Below are 24614 nucleotides of genomic sequence, written 5' to 3'. Positions count from 1 at the left end.
TCGCCTGAGCTAGCACTTTAGCGCTGCACTGGCGAGAGTTTTAGTAAGCGGGATTTGGAAGTGCAGACTAGTGGCTTTTCAGGCCTCCAACTACAGTGCATGTGCGCTGGGCGCGCGCACCATTTGTCAGCCTGCCTGATCACTTTCGCGGCTGCTTTGCTGTTCTCAGTGAGCCGCGCGGTCACTGAGAACATCAAAGCGGCCGCGAACGTGCTCACCATTTGCCACCCCCTCCCTTATCTCACTTCCTGCTTCTCTGACACCCACCAGGGGCTTTACATTCACACAGGGTGTTGGCAGCAGCCTGGCGGTGGTGCGGCTGCAAGGTGCAGCTGGTGTGAGCAATGCCCTGCTCTCAACACCATCTCCAAACACACGCGGGCCCAGATAAGAACTCAGGAGGGAGTAAACCCCTGGAAGGGATGCGCATGGGCGTCCGTTTTAAACAGGTCCCACTTCTTACAGCAGCACAGGATAAAAGCTACTATCGGGTGGTTGTTGGGTGTCACTGCGGGATTCAGCGCTGAACTCTGCTGCGCTACATTCATCACTCACTTCTTGATAAACCTTGTGTCTGCCACACACTGCTGCCGAGCTCTTTGGCACACGTGCAGTTGGCTAATGCATTCAAGAATGCTTCTCTGACTGGGTATTTGAGCACAGCACGGTGATCTCATAGCGCTCGACTCAAGTAAAAGCCCCCTGCCCCCTGCCTCAAGATGCGCTGGCACCAAGCATCTTCGTGGGGGCTCGGAGCATACATCAAACACACACCAGATGCCGGACCGGCACTCCCTGCTACATGGACTCCCCAACTACAAGGCGGCTATCGAACGCATCTTTAAAACGAGCGCAGAGGCCAGAGTCGAGCGAAGCTTCCGAAGGAGGAGGAAGGCTTCTACGTGTACGGCTCTGTCGTTATTGCCAGGATAATAAAAAGCAACTACAACAAATCAAGGTCCAACGCAAAGAAAATACACGTACAGTGGTTACAGGCACCCCCACTTCTCCTATCTCTACCGTTAATACAACCCCACTAGTTGAAAACAAAAAAAACACCCACTAAGCTTTCCTATCCCCCCCACCCCCACCAAAACTAACATTGGCATAGCCAATAGGTCTCGCCTTTGGGACCTTATAAGTATTTAGTTATGCAGCACAATATCCTTGGTGCAGCAACATCAACTGTTGCATGGCTGAATACTTAAAAGGTCCCAAAGGCGAGACCTATTGGATATGACAATGCTTGTCGGACTAGGGTTGCGTTTCCACATGAATACACCTCACGTCTGGGGCGGCTCCTCCACTAGGGTGGAGGAGCATCGCCCCACTGCTTACTCGCACTGCGAAAATGCCAAAACATAAAATGGTAATAACTTTTGGTTATTACCATTTTATGCTTCTTTGCGTATTGCGGGCGGGTGGGTGGAGCTTGCTGGGCAGGGCAGGAGTGGTTTGCCCACACCTCAGTGCTCAAAGACTCTTTGGTCTGTCCTCTCGGGCCGCCCAAACCAGTCATGCGCACTCTGCACTTCTACATGTAGGCTGCAATGCCATCCTCTACAGCTCCTGGCTGGGCAGCGTCCCGATCAATCACAGCGCTCCACTGGAGCATTGTGATTGGCTTAGGGGAGGAAGTAAATGGACAATTTGAAGCACTTAAAATAACAATAAAATGCTATCTGTGGAGGCAGTGACGCATACTCTGTCTATGCCTGGCATGTGCTTTGAAGTCTTATCAGGCACCAGGAGCGATAGCTTTGTGAATGCACTACATTTTATTTAGCCTGTTCAAATAACATTGTTTTGGACAAAATTCAATCTATCCTAGGTTTTCAAGATGTAAACTTACATACAAAAGGCATTATTCACAAAGTTAAAAATGTATTTATGTAGGCTTCTGCCTATGTTTGGAGTACATGTCTGTCTTTGAGTGATTTATAGTATCTCCAGAGGGGCTCTTGGACATATCTTGGTGTGTTTCTTCTGCCCGTTTATTCCAAGCAGGTTTAAAACTAGATGAAAAATCTTCAGGCAGAAAAGTGAATTTGCAGTTTCAACTTTCCCGCAAAGGGAAAAATATCTTTGGAAAAGTTCCTTATCTTTAGATTCCCTGTAGAAGAAATGTAGGTGTGTACCCACCTTCTTCAATCACTGTGAATAAAACTACATTGACCTTTCTAGGTCGGGCTTGAAAGTTGAGCTTTTGTTACCAATTTATTTTTTAATATACACAATGGGCTTTGACTTAACCCCTTGTGCGCTCATGACGGAACCACGCCATCATGAGCCACGGGCGGCGTGTGCTCATGACGGCGTGGTTCCGTCATGCTGTGGCCGTTGGCGGCTGCTCCTCCCACGCGGCACTAATTCCCCGCCTGTGCGGGCGAAATAGACAGTGGGCGGAGTCGTGACGGAACCACACCGCCATGAGCACAGCTCGCCCGTGACTCATGACGGCGTGGTTCTGTCATGAGCATTGCGGCGCCGCGCTCACCCCTTACCCCCCCCCCCCCCCAGCGCTGCGGTGGAATTCGCGCTGCAGCAAGGGGTTAACGCACAGGAGAATTCTCTCTCACCTCATTCTATTGACTGTTTTATGTCATTCCACCTTCTGTGGAGTGCTTGCATTGCAATGCATGAGTGACTGTTTTACAGCATAAAGATACACTGATTCATCATGCTTCAAATTCTTTATCTCATACATTCATTGTATACAAAAAGCAATCCGTTTTTTTTGTTTGTTTTGTCTATAGATGACTTTAAACAAATGTGTTAGTTTATGTAACACACATGCACCTTAGTGTTATCATTAGTCACACACATAAATATGTACATGCATAAAAGTGTACAGTATAGCTGCTTTAAACAAAACAAGCACTTGCAAAGCCAATATTTATTGCTATAATATGGACATAGACAAACAGGAATGCAAAAATACAGTTTGCATACATTGTTGTAATAAAGCCAGACCATGGTTAAGAGTGTTTCCAGGTTGGAAATGACCATGTCAAATGTTTTTTTTACCCACAAACCTACGTGTTTATGGACATTCCAACCTCAACGCTCCCATTTTCTCATCAATACCAATAAACTTGTTGCGGTGTTCAATCAATATTTACTTCCTTAGTCAGTGTACTTTTAAGATTTTAAAATTCTACTTGCCTTCATTCTCTGACTCAGGATACGGAATTTAGAGTTGCAAATGTTTTGGTGGAACCCTAAGTTAATGTTAGATGTGCGCAAAACTTTTGGGAATTGTTCCTAAAGTATCTACATGGAATTAATTTACATAGTGCTTTTTCTAAACCCCTTGTACGACTGCTGGCCTTGAGAACATTAGTTGTCCGATAAGTTGAGGTTCAATGCGCTTTACGGGCTTAGTTCAATAGTGACCTTTAGCACATTGTTCTCATTTCAATATCAGTTTGCAATTTTTTTTGCATGCAAGTCACACATTCAGTTTTACTGTGTAACACACCCTAGCAATGCAAACAAAAGGGAAAAAGAGACCTTTCAAGGCTGTGCTGTGAGGGGGTTGGAGAGTGCGTGGGGTTGGGTTGGGTGGGTTGGGTCAGTGAAACCGCAGCGCTGACGGCCTTCCTACTGCAAACCACACCCAAAATCTTCTGGCCAAGTTAGGATTCTATGTGGCTGTTTGACCTTGCTTCAGGGAATGTGGACGTGATCCTGGTCACAGTGTACTGAGTAAATAGAAATGTGTACATGGAAGTGGGGGGAGTGCAGCACCCAAGGAGGAAGGAAGCATTGTCCACCAGTCTGACCACTCATGACATGGACTGTACAGAAAAAAACATTTGTCTGCCACTCTGCTTCAGCCAAAAGTGCTGGAAAGAGGGCAGAGGTGCCAGATATAGGAAGCCATGCCCCCTTGACTATCACTACTGGTAACAGCTACTGTCAAGGCAGTAGCTTGTACAATGCCCCTTTCTCACCCTTTAACGTATTCTAAAGGGGCACCAATCTTGTAAACATGATATCTTAACATTTCATTTGGAAAATTCTTTAATTGCAACTCATTTTTTTCCTGACTAATACAGTATTCTTACTGATATTGTTCTTTGTTTTTCTTCTTTTTTCTTATTGATGCTTTTATTGTTATTATGCTGTTAATAACCAGCTCTTCGCCCACACTATTTAACATGTGCATTAGTTTATTGTGGCAGGTGTTGATTGACTATGGTGCTTTGTGTCCATTGGCTATTTGGAGTCAGATGTCCATTGGCTATGTGGAGTCAGACGTCCATTAGCTATGTGGAGTCAGGTGCCCATTAGCTATGTGGAGTCAGGTGCCCATTGGGTTATGTGGTATCAGATATTCATTGGCTATGTGGAGCACAAAGCTCATTGTTTGTGCTACCCAATGTTCATTGGTTATATGCTGCTTGATGATCCTTGACTATGCATTGCCAGGTAGACATAAGGTGTCTATGCAAGGGTATGCTAGGCATTCGACTTCCTCTCAGGCAGAATGTGGACAGCAAAGTGTTGAGACAGCATTAATATAATGTAATTTGTATGAACGTATAAGCCTCCAGTGCCTGTGGAAGCTCCTTCAAATAGTTGAGTGTGCGTTGTAAATCTGGGGTAGGACCCACCTACAGAATATGAAACCGAGTTCCATCAGTACACTTTTCTTGTGCTGGGCAGGAAGCCTCACAGGATTGTTCAGACGTGTCAACCCCTTGCTACCTTCAATATGAGTCTGGTAGATCCAAGCTCCAAAATGGCTTCTCTACGCACCTAGAACTGTCTGACCCTGCAGAAGTGGCAAGGGACCCAGCAGGTACAGAGAAAGCGGTCTACTGCTGGCTCAAGTGTATTGCCACCCTACCAAGCATTTGGTCTCAGATGACCATATACCTTCTCCCCTCTGGGCCCAGTCCCAGGCTGGTGGCCCCTCAGTCTGCATTATCTCTTCGATGCTCCTTTTCAGGTGTGTTGGCTGAAGCCCTACAGCGTTCCTTGGTTTCTCTGACAAAACTGATTGTATAACTCACATCTGATCGATTTTACTCCCCTCCACATGCTCCAACAAGTCGAAAAGGTTGCGCTGAACTAAACCAAGAATGCAAGAATGAACTAAAGTGGTAAATGAAGTCTTAGGACTGGAAACTAGGCGTTGTTGTGATACGAAACCACATCTTAACACTAATTCTCCTCATTGTAAGTCTAATGGAATTAACCTATTGGGAGGCTACAGACAACTCGCATTATCTCAGTGCTTTCTGTTCTGACCAGGATTTTCCAATTGCCACCTCAGACCCGGAAGGCTCAGTTGGCTGTTCTCCTGCTACCCATTTGTGTGGGCTGAGGGGTAGCAGCTGCTACCCTTGTTCCACCCTTTGTGCCACTGCCACTGCCATTGACAGCACTGCCTACTGAAGGCCGCAACAAGAGCTGAAATGAAACGGAGCACTGAGACAACTGTTTACTTTGTGTCACTTGCCAGCTAAGGGAGGGTCAAGGGCAGTGGTGGCTGGCTTGTACCAAGAGTGGTAGGGTGGGCCACCCAAAAAAATTATACTTACTTTACTATCTTGCCCTGTGATGTTGTCCTCCCTTAGGTGTCTTCCTCTCCTCCTGGAAAGTCCGGACGCAGGAAACTGCACTACCCAATTCTAGCGCAGCTCTCCCAGCATGAGAGCAGCGCCAGGATTGAATAGAGCAGGCTCTCTCAGTGCTCCTAAGAGCACTGAGGGCTGGTGCTTTCTCTGACCCAGCTAAGACGGCTAGGTTAGAGAACTTTAAAAAGTGCATGTCTCGCAAGACCGCCGGGCAAAGGAACATGTGCATTTTAACGCACCCAGCTCCCTGCTGCTGCCACTCGACAGCAAAGGCTCCGCACCGTCCTGACACTTAGTTTGGGATGGGTCACGGGTTGCTGAAAAATGAAATGGTAATAAATAAGCGTAATGGTAATAAATAAACTTCATCGTAATAAATAAACTTAATTACCATTTTATTTTTCACCTCTGGGCTTGTGGGGTGACGCTCCTCCGCTCCAATGGAGGAGCTATCAGATTTCACAGGGTTTTGTGTGATGTAATTTACGCTACTCTCCGCATTTTATTGATTCCACTGTCACATGCCTCTACCATGAAACCATGAAAATATTGTGTTCATTGATAGTTGTTTCTTTGTTCAGGTTCGGGCATTGTTAAGGCTTATAATTGTTTCTTTGCTCAGGTTGAGGCGTGTTGTGGGTGCTAGTTGTTTGTTCAGGTTTAGGCATGTTGTGGGTGCCGGTTGTTTCCTTGTTCAGCTTGTATGTCCTCAGATATAATATGGATTCTGGGCACTGTGTCCTGTTTACAGTTGGGGCAGGAGGAGTAGGTGGTCTGAAGGCTGCAGTTGTGCTTTTCATGGCATCTGTTTAGCAAATTCGGGTGTTTGTTTGTTTTGACATAGATTTTATTTTATGCCTTTCTTTGAGACTTTGAAAGGGAAGAAATGGAAATCAATCAATTAAATGGGATTGGTAGGTTGCTGCTTATCTTTAACGATAGTATCCAGGTGCTTGGGGTTTCTGCTGCTGGGTGGAATCAGTCGAACAGCCATGTTTTCAGATGCTATCTGAATTCCTGCAGGGAGGGGGCAGGACTGGAGGTGGAGGGGGCGACTTTTCCAGGTCTTTGGGGCCAGGTAGGGGAAAGAGCATCCGCCGCTCTTGCTTCACCAAATGTGGGTGGGGGGGGGGGGAGGGTCTGGGTGAGAAAGGCCAGTCCCTGTTTGTGCAAGGCCTTGTATGCATGGGTGAGCATCTGAAATTGGCACCTCTTGTGGACGGGGAGCAAGTGGAGTTTCCTGAGTTGTTGGGTGATGTGGGCCCATCTGGGAAGATCGAGTATGAATCTGGTGGCTGAGTTCTGTATGTTTTTTCTCTCTTTTAGTAGGTGTGAGGTGATTCCTACGTAAAGTGTGTTGCCGTGGTACAGATGGCTGGTGATGAGGGCCTCGGTGACGGTATGTTTGGTGCTGGCTGGGAGCCACCTGAAGGCATTCCAGAGCATCCAGAGAGTGAGGATGCAGGTTGAAGATACTGCGTTGATCTGGTTCCTCATGGTGAATTTGCTGTCCAGTATGATGATGAGGTTCCTGGCATATTCTGTGGGTGAGGGTCCCAGTTCTGCAGGCCACCAGTAGTCATTCCATGGGGTTGTGTCGCTCCCGAACATCAGTACCTCCATTTTGTCAGTGTTGAGTTTGAGGCAGTTGTTTTACCTCCAGTGGGTGACGCTGGTCATGCACAGGTGCAAATTGGCATTGGTGGTGGAAGGGTCTGCAGACAGAGCGAGGATAAACTGGGTGTTGTCTGCATATGATCTGATGCTCAGTCCATGGGTCCTGTCAATGTTGACCAACGGAGTGATGTAGGTGTTGAACAGGTTAGGGCTGAGAGAGGACCCTAGGGGGACCCCGCAGATGATGTTCTTTGGGTCCGAGGTGTAGGGTATCAAAATTAAGAATATTGCACACAAAAACAAACCCTGCAACTGGTGCTGTGCCATGAGTGTGATTTGAAACCCACCCTGCTTTTACAATGGACATCACAAAGCATGTTTTGAAATGTTATTTCACTTTTCCCATTAAAACTTTGTTTGGGCGTACATGTTCCAGCAGACTTAACTATGTTAGGCGAAAGACCACAATCCAAAAGTCAATCTCACCTTAGTGCAAGTATACTATGGTCTCATTGGCATTCTGTCTTGGTGTAGACCCAGACTGTAAGCCCAAAGAAGACGTTGCTGTATGAGTGTAGTCAATTCTTGTCCAGGTGGAGGTATTTATAAAAGCTGCCTCATGCAAACCCAGCACCCAGTTAACTGCTGTCTCTCACCTAGACATTGACCTACACTAGCACTCTGAGCCCAGCCAACCATGAAACGTGCTTGGGGCAATATTGCTGCAGTCGTAGTCTGGGTACCCTAGCTCTTGGTATAGACCATGCTGAGCTGCCAGTACCAAAACCAAAGCAGGTCCAAGAAAGGCCATAAAGCAAATAGAGATCTTGGCCCATATTATATACTTGGCGAACTGTTGTTGTTTGCACCACGGCACACCTTATAGCTGGTGTGCCAGGTGCATAAAGGTACAATGCACTCTATTACAGTGAATGTGTTGACCCCACAGCAGCCATGAACTCGAGCATCACTGGGGTGGTGCATCCTTCAAATATGGAATGGCTTCTTGCCAGCTACTCGAGGGGGCTCTGTGCAGGTGGCAACATGCCTTCATTTTAAAGAGGGTTAGAGATCCTAGTACAGACAGGTGCAGTGAGTGATTGCACCAGCCTTTAGGGGGGATGTACGCAGGCTCCATGGCGTCACTTTTGCCACCTCAAGAGGGCTATCCTCTGGGGTGGCACTGACTGTGTGCCTTCTAAGGGCCTGTTTGACACTGTATCTGCACCTGTAGTACAGTGTGGGCACAAAGGCAAAGTGATTCCCTCATTTGCATGGAGACACGCCCCCCACTTGCAAAGCAGGAAATGCCCCCTGAAAATAACGCTTGTGCTACATGTGCACCAGCATTATCTGTATTACAGAAGGGATCGCACAAGCGTCTACGGTGCCTTCTGTAACAATATACTGTAGTACTCAGGGAGTACAAAAAGTGGGGCAATATGCTTTTTGGCCCCTGGGGCACAATGTGTAATACGGAGCCAGATGAGCACAACATGTACCTGAATTGTACAGAAATTAATGTAACGTTTATGTGTTGTGATTAGAATCCGATTGGATCAGAGATTGAGGGCACATCATCTGATACCCACATGCATGCATTCAAAAAGCCTATCAAACAGGCACAGCTATCAGATGAGCCAGATATAATCTGCTTCCCACGTGTACCTGATGTGTGCAGTCTCAGGGGTCACATCCATGAGACAGATAGAACATCTGATTGGCTATGCATCTGATTTCAGCATCCATGTGCTATATACAGAAAATAATGGCCCCTTCCATTAGATGATTACTGCACATGAAGGGGCAGCATCTGCTTCCTATATGCACCTGATGTAAGCAGAAATTATTGGGCTCATTTGATGGAAGAGCATAGCATCAAAGGAGCATGGCCTTTCTGGCATGTCACCCAAGTTGTCCTTTTGGACCCATCATGTGAAGGGTGATACACAGAGCAATGCTAGACCTGTTCTGATAGGCACAGACTCCTAGAAGCGTGGCGTCGGAGTAGGGTATAATAACATGCGGACAAATGCAAGGGTGTGGTAGCCACATACGTTGTACATAGCAAACCTAAGGTGGTATTGTATTTATTTAACATATCGTTTAAATTCAGTTGTGCATTAAATAATTTAGCCATAGCAGTTATTAAAAATACAGCTGAGTGTTGCCATCTGTTGACACATTTGTATTTATTTTTAAAGGGGTACAGAAAAAAAACTGAAAAAATCTTTTTTTTTTTAACCCAAGCTAATGTCCAAAAAATCACCAATAATGAGGGTTCCGGAATGTAACCTTTATGGGATGATGCCTGATTGAGTGTTGAGACATACTGTGATGTCTTTCACTGAACAGCTCGTTCCTACACTAATGCAACTCATTCTGATTGTATTGTAATTACATTACATAAAATACGTATATTCCCCTGAGCTTGCAATGTTCATGTAATGTATGTGTAATCGTTGAGCAACAAGGATGTGGTTACTCTGCCAGAGCTGCCAACTTTGGAACTGAGGAACCAGACTGGAGCGTGGATGTCATTTAGAGGTCACCAGGGGTCGCAGCTGCAACCCCTGGCTTGTCCCTTGCCACCCCTGGCACTGTCTTTTGAGACCCCTGGTCTCAAATGTGACAAATTCAGTGCCAGGAAATCAGTGGCAGCTCATTCTTATGGACTTCAGTTTGGGGCTCCCGTCTCTTTGTGTTCTGTCAAAACAAAAAAATTACACTAATAGTGAATAATATTAGATTCACTTTTAGTGTAATAAAACCTGAGTATGATAATCTGAAATATGACCTTCCCTGGCAGATGGGGTAATTAAAAACATGCTTTTATATGTTTATTTTGTGCATGCTTGCGGGGAGCTAGTGTGTTTGAGAGAGAAAGAGAGAGCGAGGAAAAAAAAGAAAAAAGAGTAAGTGAAGGTCAAAGGGCGTGTGATGTCACTTGTGCTACCCCTGTCATTTTGATGAATTGACGCCCATGGGTTTGAGTCTGGCATCGTCTCAACATCCTGTGATCCTCGGCAAATTACTTAATCGGCCGAGTCTAAAAAATAAATGTGGCCTTGGGTATTGTAACTTGTGCTCACAGATTTGCAACCTATAAATACATTTCACTGTGTGATGAGGGGACAGGGCCTGGTGGCAAGAGCTAACTAAGAGGCACTGTGCTTCCTCCATCTCATCCTAACTGAAAGAATAAAAAAAAACAAGGGTCTCAGAGGATGTTGGCAATGTTCTGGGGCTCCTTAAAGGACATATAAGCTGCTTACAGGACAAGACAAAGACCAGCTACAATGCTACCAAACGTGCAACGCCCATAGGGCTAAAAGGGCTTGAGCCCCCTCAGCTGCTCTTGGCTCTGGTACCCCCAAGTTTTTCACAGGTCTTTAAAGACCATTTGCATAATTACATACCTATTTAAACTGGTTACAGAGGCTTACTTTTTTTTCTGGTACCAGTACCCCCTGGGGCCCCCACTCTACCTATTCCTTACATTTGCATTTTACATTTACTGCCATAGTGTGAGAATGCATTTCATGAAAAGAAATGAAACGTAGGGTTGCCAAAAGACAAATGCCAGCCATGTGTTGTTTAAAGAGCCTGCAAAGACCTAGTCTTGACACTAAATAGGGTTATAAATAAAAAAGTATGTATTCATTTGTGATGTGACTTTTCTCTCTTTGTTCCCTTTAATTATAAGTTATGGATCATTCAGGCATCCCTAGAACACAATTAAAAGTGCTTTCTAGTTATATTTGCTGTTTGAAGTATACACAGATAGGCGCTGAAACTACAGCAACAGGTGACTGCTTATTTTTGTACCGTCTGGGACATCAAAATATTGAGGTGGCAGCCTAATCATTAGACTGGAAGTTTGTTGCGGGATCAGCACATTATTTATTTCTTCCATCCTCGATCCCTGATTAATGACGTAATAGCAATAGCTTAACTTGTATTTTAAACCCTACGCGCCGTCAATAACATGCTGAGTGTCTTCAAGTATCTGGGAATGCACCCTGCATTCAGACAACTCACTCCTCATTCTCGCCCCTCATTTTTACGCTCACCCTGCACTCACAGCGATCACAATGTACTCACACTGATCACCGTGCACTCACACCATTCACCCGCTCACCCTGCACTCACAGTGATCAATCTGCACTCACAATGCACTTGCACTGTTCACCCTGCAGCTCACCAGTCAGCCACACAAGCACACTACTCACCCTGCACTCATGTGACATTTCACTCATCTGTCCCCCCTCATTGCTCAATCTGCAATCTCACTCAAACAAGCACATCACTAACTATGCATTAATTTGTCCCACTCTGCACTTACATCTGCACCCAAATTCATATGGTCACCTCACTCACCCTGCAGTCACTCCTCTTACCCTACTCACACACTGTCGCATCTCTCACCACGCACTCACATGGGCACTCCTGCCACCCTCACAGCGCAGAGGGTTAATGTGCCTGCTGCAAAGAACGTGTACCATGCAGATCACAGAACTGAGTGTGGGTAAACTATGAGTAACGCTATAAAAAAATGAAATTTTTGTCAGAAAGGTGCTATAGAGAGATGAAGTGCATTGTTGATGAGTGGTAGTGAAGGAATTCGGGGAGGAGGAGGAAATGGGGGAGAGGGTGCCAAAAAGACTGTTGCACCCTTTGCGATCAGTGCTAGGGCCAGCCCTGGCTGGGAGTGTTAGCCCCCCCACACCTCCTGAAGTTCGGGTCTAGTTGCGCCCCTGAATGCTACTCTCTGCAATGCTTTTCTGCTCGTCTTCCCTCCCACCATGTGATTTCAGATCCCCAGCAAGTGACGTGCGAAGGGAGCCAAAATCGTGTGACACGGAGACACTGTGTGAGTTGGCATGTCTATGCTTGTGTAAAGTGTTCCTATGCCTTTGGGTCAAGTTTGCACTATATAAGACTTCCAAAAGAAAAATAACTGTCACTCGATCACCATTACAGAAGAACTAGACTGTTTCTCTCCTGTGAATGCTCAGTTGGTCAGCCACCTTGGTTGAGCACTGTTTAGTTTTGTGCTGAGTTAAATTATGTCAGAGCTGCCCAGAAAGATTCTGCCCTTCATGCAGTGGAAGTGGGTGCAATGTAGATTCATTTCAGTAAGATAAGCAGCGGGTCCACAATCAGATGCACAACTCCCAGCTGTTAGTTGTGTTTACAGTTACAGAACATGACCCATGCGGCTTAAGGGTGGCAAGTTTCCTACAATGCCTATTCCTGTACTAGCATTCCTCACGCACATTCCCACACACAGATACACGTCTCTCAGACGGCGAACACTAGCATTCCGATCTATACCACCATGGCGGCGGTCATGGTCATTGAAGTTATGCGGCATTTGAAGGACCAAATGATACTGCCTCGTTCAATAAGTAAGGCATCATTAAAAAGCAAACTGTCACATAATGCGGCAGAGTTTGGGCAGTCTTTCACTATTTGATCATTCAACAGTCAGAACAAGTGTCACCTCTTTAGTTCAAATTTGACTTTGAAACACATCAGCAACTGAAAGGGGACTGCTTAATCTTCGCAAATTGTGTGCCACTGCGTGGAGCCAGATATGGTACTATTTAATGTAACTTTTGATCCGTTTAATGTATTAACAGTTTTTTGGATCTGAAATGTCATATATGCTGCAGACGGTGGATTATGTGGCAAGTGCGGTAAATTCATTATTCTGAAAGTGCCACGTCTGCAGAATCACTTACTTCCAGTGGTCCTGCCCACAGTATCTGAAATCATACTTAATTAATCCAGTTTTGCGTTTTTTCGAATTCCATAGCTCTGATTTTGAAGCAGTTTAGAAAACACATTCTAAAACGTGCGCCTTTGGCATCAATACGTGGCATTGTTTTACTCGTCTCTCCCTCCTTCATAAACTTCAAAAGCCAGCTCAAAGACCTTTTCCTCAACCAATCCCACCCGAAGAGAGATGCCTCACAATGTGACAGAGCCCCTTCACCAAAGGAATCTTGCTAAGCGCAGAAAGTAGACAACGCAATAAGAAGACTTTCGCATGTTCATTTGTGATTCGTGCCAAAGATCGCCGGAACAAGATTCGTCACAAGACAATGCTGTCTATGTAATACTGTGTAACTAATTGCCTCACAATATATGTTGTACCGTGCACTGAAACCTCCGGGTATAGCTAGCGCTATATAAAACTCTTTAAAAATAATAATAAGGTGGGGAAATGTACTTTTAAAAACTCCATGCACCACATCCGCCCTTACGCCCTTCATATGAAATAACCTTCAACATTGGTCTCTTACTAACCTTGACTTGGTTTGACAAATTAACCGGCCGTCCATGTAAGCAGATGATCTACTGTGCACTCCCCAATCTGCATTAGTAGCGAATATTTTTGAACATCTCTCTGTTTGTGGCAGTGCTTTAAATGAGCCGGTACTCACCGGTACTGAGTACCGGCACTTCCGAATTTTTTTGCCCTCAGTACCGGCACTTCTCTGTAGCCAGGGAGAGTACCGGTACCATGATCCACAGCACGGCAGGCGCAGGTTAGGTTTCTCCACCAGTGCAGGGCAGATTCTGCTGTGCTTCTGAGGAGCATGTGATTATATGTAATGGGTTAATCTGTTTTATTCCCATAAACGCATTTCTCGTGTGTTTTGACATGTGCTGCAACTGGTTCAGAAGTCATTAGGTATGATCATATCTTGCCCTTCGCCCCGCCCCTAGCCCCCCCCACTTGCCACAACTCTATTTTAATGAGTACCTGCACTTATTTTTTTCCTATTTAAAGCACTGGTGACAATACATAGCATACTTTGCGCTTGCACTGTTTGTGACAATAGTCAGTGGAACACAGCTTACAGGAGTGATGGGTAAAGTGAGCTCAGTGCACAGTTTTATAATGGAGAATGAGTGTATAGAGCAGTCTGTAATAAATCGCAGGGTTTGCTTGTGCAGCACAGCCTGCGATACATTACAGAGCCTGCTTACACGGCACAGTCTGCGGTACAGTACAGAGCCTGTTTACACAGCACGCAATACATTACAGAGCCTGCTTACATGGCACAGCCTGAGATACATTACAGAGCCTGCTATATACAGCATAGTCTGTGATTCATTACAGAGCCTGCGTACACTGGACAGTCTGCGGTACAGTACAGAGACTGCTTACACGGCACAGTCTGCGGCGGTACACTACAGAGCCCGTTTACACAGCTCAGCCTGCGATACATTACAGAGCCTGCTATATACAGCACAGCCTGTGATACATTACAGAGCCTGCTATATAAAGCACAGCGTGCGATACATCAAACACACCTGAAAACAAGTGAGGCCACTTCTGCTCTGGCTGGCCCTCTGCCCCCGCTCAATCAGCATATATTAATGGGCCGGCCCAGCAAGAGAAAGGGAGTGACACCTCTCTGCCTGTTGATAAAAGGGAGGTAATGGATGCCCATCTGCCTCCAGAAAGGCCACTAAGGCATCCACTGGGCCACTGGCAGCATCCGAACAACGCAGAAACCACCCTAATCGGCCCCCCAGACTGCTCAAAAAGCAGCACACAGTTGGACTGGACACCGGCCCCTCGGGCATTGCCCGAGCGCCCGCGTTACCAATCCAACCCTGTTATCGTGGCGCTAGGTAGCATGTTTTTGCGCCAGCGCATGGGATGAAATGAGCAGCTCCTTTTATTTTGCAATTTTGTCTCCCTGCTCTCGCCACCTTGCGTAACGCACCAACTTTGGCTGCTGCGCAGTTCTTTGTAAATCTGTCCTGTAGCCGGTGTACACGGCGCGCAGTGTGTGGCAAATACTCTGTCCAATTGCGCAGCACATTCCGTGGGCGAACGTAGCTTGCGTAAGGGGCGCACAGTCTGCGTTGTTACTTGGTCTGGGCCTGAGGAAAGTATGCGTGTGTTTTCCGTTGTTCTGCGAGCGTTGCTTCTCGAATTATCCTGGTTACTTCCCCCCAGAGAGCGGTAATTACTCTCCGAGGGCCACGGGTGACGTACAGTGCCCGCACAGGCCCCTGGGACTCCACTTACGAACCTGCAACAATATTGTGGCTGCACGAATAAGCAGAAGTTCTCATACTTCCTGCATAACAAGTTGCTAAAGAGACAGTAATTACTGTTTTCATTTCTAATTGGATTTAAAATACAACCTGTCTTTATCAGAAGATTTGCACCTCGACTAGGGGTTCCTCGTATCTTTTAGATCTTTTAGTGAAAGTGACACATGTTCTGTTAATCTACTTCTAAAGTGACAGTGCTTTTACCATCGAAAAGTATGAAGGGAAAAAATGTGAAGATGGTAGCAGCGAGCCGCAGACCAGTATTGATACGAAGCAACTTCCTGCACGCCAGCCCTTCCTTCATAGGAGAGTTAGCACAGGCTGTGAACTTTGAACTGTGTGCCTGGAGCAGTGGAGTGAGCTGTGGGCCTGGAGCAGTGGTGTGAGCAGTGGGCCTGGAGCAGTGGTGTGAGCAGTGGGCCTGGAGCAGTGGTGTGAGCTGTGTGCCTGGAGCAGTGGTGTGAGCTCTGTGCCTGAAGCAATGTAGTCAGATGGGCCATGACTAATTAGGTGGCAGAGTGATCCTGGTTGACTGAGTTATTGTGCTGTGAATCTGAGGGATTGGGGGTCAGTGTTGTGGGCTGAAGTTGTGAGGGATAGCACAGTGAACTGTAGGTCTGAAGTTGTGAGGAGGGCGCTTTAAACTGTGGGCCTGCCATTGTGAGGGCCAGTGCTGTGGGCCTGGAGCAGTGAGGGGGACAGGACCATAAACTGCAGGCCTAAAGGTGTGAGGGGCAATGCTAAGGACTTCAAGATGTGAAGTCTCAACAGCAGTAAGGTGTACGCTGAATTTAGGGTTTGAAGGTCTACCACAACAAGTACCACTTAACGGATGAAGGCAATTTAGTAATTTTCCCTATTTTCCTCCTGATGTAATTCGTTACAATGATGACTTGCCTGTTTAGATCATGCCTGGGAGCTTCCAAGTCAGTCCATGACATTTGAGGTTTTTCAATCACTGTTTGAACAGTATGAATGCAGGGAAGTGTTGCGATAACACATTTTAAGGGATAAAACTTAACACTTTGTCTAATTTGTTGCGTACACTGAATCCTTCTGCAAGTCCCTTTATTAGATCAAGCATGGCAGAAGCCACTATAAGTGAATCACAGATCTTAAATGGCACATCATCTCCGCATGCTGAAACGTGGTCCTTGCCATCGAATTATATTGCTCCTGTGATAATTTCAACTGATTACCTTATTGAGCAATCCAATATGTCTAGTGCTGCAATAATCCACTATAGATCGCTGTGTGCAACACTTTAGAAACTAAATGGCTCCATAATGAATTAATTCACAAGGATCCTTGATGTAGCGTAAGGATATAGAATCTCACTTGATTAATAAAATAATGTTTAAAGTCCATTTGCTGCATCTCTATTAAAACATACTGCACCTCCAGGCAAGCACAAACTTATGTGGCAAGTACTTGATTTGCTGCTAAAAATGTAGCTAATTAATTTTACTTACCACACCGCTTTTTGCACCATAATAAGTTACCATTTGATTGGCTTTTTCTCCATTTGTTTTGCATTTGACTGAAGAAGGAATCACCAAGGTCCTCAAAGCTATCCTCAAAAACATGCATGTGGTAACTAAAGCTACATACATTTCACAGTATTGCGTGTGAGCTCTGTTCTGTTTGTGTCTAACAGGATATTCCAGCTACCTCTTGAAGTATGTTTAAGAAATTTGTGTTCTGGAGCCTTATCCTGCCTCTAAAGTACAAGTGTGCTCCTATTCTTGTTTTTTGGTGCCTACTTTGATGCAATTCCTCAGACTACTGTCCAGCATAAAAACTGAGTAGCGTGCCACTGAGGTGGATCACTGTCCCACGGGATCGGTAATCTGACAAAGTTTGACAGCTTTGTTTTAATTGGTGGATATGAAGAGTGACCTCAAAATATTAGACCTCAAATGAGTCAGTTACTTATGACTGTCAAAGTACTGCTGACTCAGTGATGTCTAGTGATCTGCAGTGCATGCCAGCAGTTACAAAATGGTGGCATTGTTGTCTGTATCCCTAATGAGATGATTGGAGGCAGCTTATGGTCCACCAAAATTTGATGTCAATGCACCTTGCTTGTATGGCGACACTGCAAACTCATGCACTGTTGGTCTCTTTCTTTGGTGTTGCTGGTGTTGTCAGTTGCTGTCTTGATTTCATCACTTACTGTTATTCTTGTTTATTTCAGCCAACTGGGTACATGGAAAACTCGATCTCCTACAGCACGATAGAGGATGTTCAGCTGCTCTCCTGGGAAAATGCCCCTAAGTACTGCTTACAGCTGACGGTCCCTGGGGGCACCGTCTTGCTTCAGGTACAGTAAACATAAACATATCTCCGCATTGCTTCAAGTATTTTCATACCTGTGTTCTCGATCACACCTGAGCTCTAAAGTGCCAGAGTAATGGTCTCCGAACATGCAAAATCATGGTCAGTTTAGGCTGCAAGTCAGTAAGTTAGTTTTCGAGAGAAGCTAATGTCTTTAGAAAGGTTTAAATATAAAGTACCTCGGCAGTCTAGATATCTCTCAGTTGTCAATTATCTTAGACAAAGTAATGCATCCAGTGTCAATGTGTAGACTCCCAGGAAACCAAACCATATAATCCGTAAACTGCACAAAGTTATTTAATGTCAAAAAGTTCAAGAAATCACATAATTTAAATACAATAAAAAAATAGGGGTGTGATACAAAGCATAAACCTAGTCCTTAAATTTCCACGGAGGTCGAGATCATGTAGCCTCTTTTGTTGGCAGTGATGGTAAAAACAGCCGACACGTGTTTAGTTACAAAGTAACTTCTTCAAGGCTTTATGTATATTAGATGGAGATATAAATGAATGCTCCAAAGTCTCCACACAGTCTTCCTTTTGAGTATTTGGGAATATTCGAGCAACCCTCAATTTAGAAGAACGTGCAAGTCAAAATTCTTGTGTGCGTAGTAACTCCAAAGTAAAATCTTGTATATAAACAGAATTCATTCAGTGTTTGAAAATCAACAAAGGCGCCAAACACAATGTGGCATTCTCTCACAGGAATGTTAAGTGTGTTTGACAAAGGTATGGTCATCTAGTTGTCTCGTCAGATCAAGGGTGGGAGGCTATGATACGCCTCATTCGGAACGGCACATCTGCCGTGTACCGTCGTCAAGGTCCCCCGATAAGAAACGAAGAAAGGTATTTTGTGCATTTACACCAATTTGCTGCATGCTCCTGTGCACAACCAGAGCATTTTATTTTATATTAAAAAAGAGAAGAGTGAGGAAATAGTCAAGTTATTCTTCTACTTGCATCGTGGCTTTTGAGTTACATTTGTTACAACAAATAAAAGAATAAATATAAGCACTCTGTTGCTTTTTCCTAACAAAACGATTCAGGTAACCCCAAAATTCAACTTTTATCACCGATGAACAACATAGGTGCAAACAATTTCTGAGTCCCGGGCAACCTGATATTTTGCCTTGCAAACAAGGTCATTTGGATGTATTCTGTTACAATAGGGGTTCCCTCTTGTGGTCATTTGTCATACCGCTGCTAAGCAGCTGCCAAAGTCAGCCTTAATGTAGGACAGGCAATGCATACAAACTCTACTTCCTTGCACACATTAACTTGGTGTCTTGTATAATGATAAACAGATGAGCTGTGAAGTGTTCAGCTACAAGATACATATTGCAATGGGAAAGCAAAAAGAGCGGGATGCGTACTAATGCTAAAGAAGGCCCCTGAAAGACTTCAGTGGTGATCTGTTAGCGTGTGGCCAAGCCCACAACACGTTTTTAGTACTAAAACCATAATGTATACAGAAATCCAGTCAGATCACCATGCCTCATGATATGGTATGATGGTCAGAACAGAAGTTTTAGTCTTTGGGGACAGGCACATTGTTCTTAGAGGGTTACTTCCTTGTACATGTGCTTGTTTGCTTTGGTATTTCTGACCAACGCACTTTGTGTATAATTTAGCAATTTATAGCTTTTATTTAGCTGCTGCACAGAACTTCTAAGGCCCAACCAACAAGTTTTTATTTGAGTAGTAGAAAACTAGGTCTATCTCCAAAGAAGACTTGGTGATGACCTCCACCCGAGCCCAGGAGATGAGGGATGTTGAATGTTGTATGATTCAGGGCAACTGACTTTCTCGACTTTTGCACCAAAGTGTAAAACTGTATAGAAGACGTATGTGTACGTTTGTAATCATTATGTTTTACAGGGAGGAAACGTTCACACCTCCTTGATTAACACAGCAGAAGAGAACAAGTCACCCAGCAATACATCACTAGTGAGATATCTCTAGGTTTACATTACTAGCATTGGGTATTTTACCAGAAGCTGCACTTGCAGCTGGATCAGCTTCCGCAATGTGTGCAGGTTGAGTGTTGCATGTGCTGTCACAGATAGAGGACAAAAGACACACAACAGATGGACGGAATGCGGAAAAAAATCAAATATTTATGCCCGTTCAAGAGATCTGGGTTAAAGACATTGTTTTTTTGCTCACAATGCCAACCGAGTTTAGACCCAGCCATACACAAATCAGTCATGACCCTGCTCTTCATGGGATCAGTCCAGCCCGAGCTGCCAAGCCAGGTCCTCCCTGGACCAGAAACAAGCATCCAGGGACCGGTTTCGGGGTATCACTCCTCATCAGCCAGGCTGTCTTGAATCCAGTGGCACAGTGAACCTGGGACCCACATCTTTTGCTGTCAGAGATAGAGGTGCACTGACCACCACTAAGAGGTGAAACCTAATTAGAAACATGCTAGTCAGAGCACCAGCTGTATTGGAAATACATGGATTAGGTTAACCAATGAAGCCATGTCATTGACAACAAAACGTAGTTTTCAGGTGTGCTGTTGCACTTGGATAAAGTGAAGTGTGCCACGGCTAGACACTCCCAGAATGCTTTAGGTAGCGAACTGCGGGAAAGAAGGATCACATCCGTGGTGATGTGGAGTCATCTGGTAACTTTAACATTAGGTGTTCCATCGATCTTATGTCGGTGACCAGCAGCTCCCGAAGGATTGTATCTTCTTGTGGATGACAATGCAGCGTGAGATTTTATTTTAGACCCTAAATGTTTAATAAAAAGTAAAATCCCGGGCATGCAGTCTGAGTGAAATACATCAGAGGTAGGGATCTTCAGATGTCATTAATCCGATACGTGCATGTTCTGGACCAAAGAACAGAAGTTATATAGCGTAATTATCACCGAAGCTTCTAGATGCTGATGTTAAGCACGGCCCATAGACTGACCAATGTTTACCTACTAAAAAGGTGGATTTTTACCAGTTTTCTGAGCAGTGGTGGATTCAGCTCTGCATGTAAATTATAGGAGCGGAAAGTCCATAGGTTAGCTGCCGCCGCCAAGAAAGATCTATCGCTCATTTTAACAGAGTTTTGTTAACAGATTGTGTGGCACTCCATTGTCGTCAGTATGGCCTCCTAGCACTGTTGGGTCAGAGTACCTTCAGGTCCTGATGGAGCTGAAGACTGTGTGACAGACCTGAGTATGTTTTATGTTTGAGGGGGATATCTTGTAGAAGAGCACCACTCTGCATGTTTGAGGATGGCCTAACCTCTCCTTCTACCACCCCAGAGCCACTGTCTGCCAGACCCCAGAATCCAGGCTTCCTTGAGTCTAAGGCAGTGATGGACTGCTTATGGTCCCAGGCAGAGAACGTCATCAGAGGCTTGGCACAGTGTCGAAGGCTCTCCTCCACAGACACTTTGAAGGATTCCATATCTGACCAAAGTGGGATTGCCCCAGTGCCCTGCTCTTCCTTCTGTTTCCTAGCAGGATTAGAGAAATTGTGAGGGCAAAGTTCTGTACCACCTCCACCCACCATGCCATCACTGTGAGCTCAGCCATGATGCAGCCTGCAGCCTGCAGCCTGCAGCAGCTGCCCTGCACAGGCTGCATTCAGTGCAGTGCCCTCCAAGCACTGCCACAAGCAGCAATATCACCATTAGACCCATAGTGCACCTCAATATGTTTGTTCTCAAGTACTGGAAAAGATGAATTTTGCTCCGCTACTTTTCAGTGCATCAGTGCCTAGGTACTGATGGCTCGCTGAGAAGAGGGTATGGCTAAGACCGGACTGGGCATACTGACCATAGGGTGTTTCCCCGGGAGGCTGTAAGGGTGAGGGCCACTTTTGTTACTGAGGGCCAGTGTTGTAGCAGTGCAGCAGTTTTAAAAGCACCTTAGAGTTCCTTGTATATCCAACAGTTTTCAGCCAACAATAAATGTCAAGCTAACTCTGGTGATTAATGTACAGAGGATTAATGTGCCTTCTGCAAAGAGCGTGTGCTATGCAAATCACAGAAACATATTTTATGTGCATACCTCAGTGGGTTACTGCTTTTGACACCAAGATACTTTTGTCACCGTGCAGTTCGTTAGTTACAATCTTATTTGAGGTTAGAAAGTTATGTTTTTTCCCAGTTTTCATTAGCCTGCTTTTTCTAGAAAGGGTTTAGGTAGAAATATATTCTTGTTAGTAAAGTCAATCCTAACCACTGTGTTACGTTCTGAATCCTGGGTTTGTGCATCCCCAGACCAAGACACCTATCAGTATGGATGACATATGAATTCTACACCTTGTAGTCCCCTTTGTCTTTTGTAACATTTTCTATACACTGATTTACACACGTATGATTCATTGTCTCTGTATGTGTGTATGATGTCAAGTGCTCTGAGACTCTATACTGGAATGAGAGCTATAAAACAAATTAAATCCTTGTGAGAGAGGAGCTATGGAGAGATGAGCGGCACTGTTGGAGAGTGATAGTGAGGGAATCATTGAAGAGCCCCAATAAAGATTGCCATATCCTGGTGCATTGTAAGGTTATCATTTGCTATGCTCTAAAAAGTAATGCAATTGAATATCTAATGAAAAATGTGTTGTAGAATGCACCATTTCGGTGGCTCGCGATGCACGCTATGGGGGCTGGTCTGACAAAATTTGTCAGGGCTGTTTTGGGTTCCCAGTTCAGCCCTGGGTACAGCAAGCATTCTGAACTACCCGAGACCTGCACCGGAATAAATCTTACTGAGTGGATATTGAAGAGTGGAGCGTACCACTGCCTTACATGTGAGACGGGCTATATCAGATGTTGACCGTCTTGCTGACCAGTAGCCTGCCACTGCCTTACATCAGAGACAGGCTATATCAGATTTGACCCTGTTGCTGGCCACTACCCTGCCTCTGCCTTACATGTGAGACGGGCTATATCAGAATTGACCCTCTTGCTGACCAGTAGCTTGCCACTGCCTCACATGTGAGATGAGCTAGCTCATCTTTGACCGTCTTACTGACCAATAGCCAGGCGCGGATCTCCCCAGATGAGATGACGCGGTGCTGATCTTCACATGATGCTATATTGCGTGACTGGCAGTGCTTGAGGGCAGTCCTCTGACTGACTGCAGCACAGCCTAAAGGTTATGACCCACTCCTACCATAAGGGATCTTTGGGGAGGAATCCAAGGATTTTCTTCATGAACTAAAGAGGGAGGTCTACATTCTTCCGTGTAGCTCCTCTGAGGGCATTTAAGGACGTGATGGTCAAGCCAAAGGTCTGGCTCCTTTATCTTGCCTCTCAGCCCCCAAGGACCGGGCATCAGATAGAATGTGCGCTTACGTCACAAATAATGTAACTTTTAATCTTTCATCCATCCCAACCTTGTGTGCACACACAGGAGGTGGTTCCAGTGAAAAAACATGTTCTAATGCCTCTCTGCAGACGTGCACAGGTCCAGAGTGATTTCCTGAAATAGCGAACACACGCCTCACCTCCATTTCTGTACAAAGTGTGATCGGATAAACATGCCAACTGCACCGTCGAATCCCTATCGCCGAAAAACACATAAAAATAAAGCCAGGGCGCAGATAGCTTTGTTTGTTTTGCAGCCAGTTGGAAGCAAACAGGAAGTGGCCAGATGACAGTTTTACTGCTCGTCAGCTGTGTGTTCTCGATGTGAGATTGGGCTGACAGCTGAGCATTTGTTGCTGCGTAAGCAACACCTTTTAGATGGAGTTCCTGGAAATAGTGGACTCGGACGTTTCCGGTATCGGCTCGTTGGAAGAAGACATTTATTACAAAGAGTGAAAGGGGCGTGGCGTACTTCTAAACTGGAGGACACCAGGCATTGGATGTCCAACACTTCATTTCTTTTACTTTCATATTAACTGTATATACAGAACTCCTTTCATGCCTAGCTGCTCACCAAACAACAAACCTTTTTACAAGAATGCTAACCAGGGACATGTCCTCCGTCCTAACACTGAACTGGATACGTTCAAATAGACAGATGCCTTTTCGTGGGCACCACTCTGATGACAAAGAGTTCATTTCTCAACAGATGGAATCAGAACTCATTTCGGTTAGCCATGTCAGCATGGCCTTTGTTAGTGAAAGTCCCCTTCTGCTTTTGTGTGTTCAATCCTCGCCAGTCGTTCTGTCTGCTCTCTGCTGTTCAAACCACCCCGTGGCTTCTTATTATTACAAACACAGGGCTTACTGTGGAGACTGGGGCTTGTTTTTTAGGTCGAGCCTGGCTACTGCATGCCATGCTCTTCGAGGCATGCTGTATTGAGGTAGGGAAAAGAAGCTCCTCCCTCTCTCCGTCCACATTTTTCATTGGCTTGGGTCATTGTCCACTGTAAACTGTGGCTGTTCATTGGTTAAAACGCTTAATACCGCCTTGTCTCATTTTGTAACCTCCCATTGCGACATCCCCTTTTACATGTGTTGTTATTTGGTAGGCTTTAATTAAAGCCTCGGTGCACTATTTTCTTAAATAGCTTTGTCCTGTCTGTTATTGCTGGCCGGACACGCGCTCTCCTAGCGCTTTAAAAAAAAAAAAAAATCTAGCTCGCATTTGCAATGGGTCTCGCATTTGCGAGAGATTAAGCTATGGGCATTGTAAATGACAATGCCTTTTAGTTATCTGTTTTAAAAACAACACATAAATAAAAGGCATTGTCATTTACAATGACAATAGCTCAAACTCTAGTAAATGTGAGACCTATGGCTTTGCAAATGCTTGTCATTTCCATACTTTGTTGCAGAGCACGAGACTGATAGGCGGAAAAGGGAGACACAAGGAAGAGAAAGATAGGAAAACACTGCCAAATGGAGAAAGCAGGGATGAAAACCTCCCTGAAAGAGTGAAACAAGAGATAAGGAGTGGTGAGAAATGAGGAATGGGGTGGACTCAAGCCTAGGTATCGTTGGTCTAAACAAACCCAGCTCTCAGCAGCAGGCTGCTATGTAAATCTTTAGGTCCCTGCACTAGTTCTTATTCTTACAGATTAAGC

The 24614-nt window shown here is 45.2% G+C and overlaps 1 protein-coding gene across 5 annotated transcripts in view; it reads left to right on the top strand.

Annotated features, from left to right (window-relative positions):
- Nucleotides 1-24614, top strand: part of CMIP (c-Maf inducing protein) — a 453793-nt gene that overhangs the window by 195377 nt on the left and 233802 nt on the right. For all 5 annotated transcript variants that reach the window (XM_085638216.1, XM_085638214.1, XM_085638213.1 and 2 more), the window contains exon 2: nt 17488-17613. In XM_085638216.1, coding sequence (XP_085494342.1) covers nt 17488-17613 — 126 coding nt within the window. The remainder of the gene's footprint in view (nt 1-17487; nt 17614-24614) is intronic.

The sequence above is a fragment of the Triturus cristatus genome, chromosome 12 (assembly GCF_964204655.1).
Source record: "Triturus cristatus chromosome 12, aTriCri1.1, whole genome shotgun sequence".
NCBI lineage: Eukaryota > Metazoa > Chordata > Amphibia > Caudata > Salamandridae > Triturus > Triturus cristatus.
Note: the sequence above shows the minus strand (reverse complement) of the source record. Positions and strands in the feature narration are given on the sequence as shown.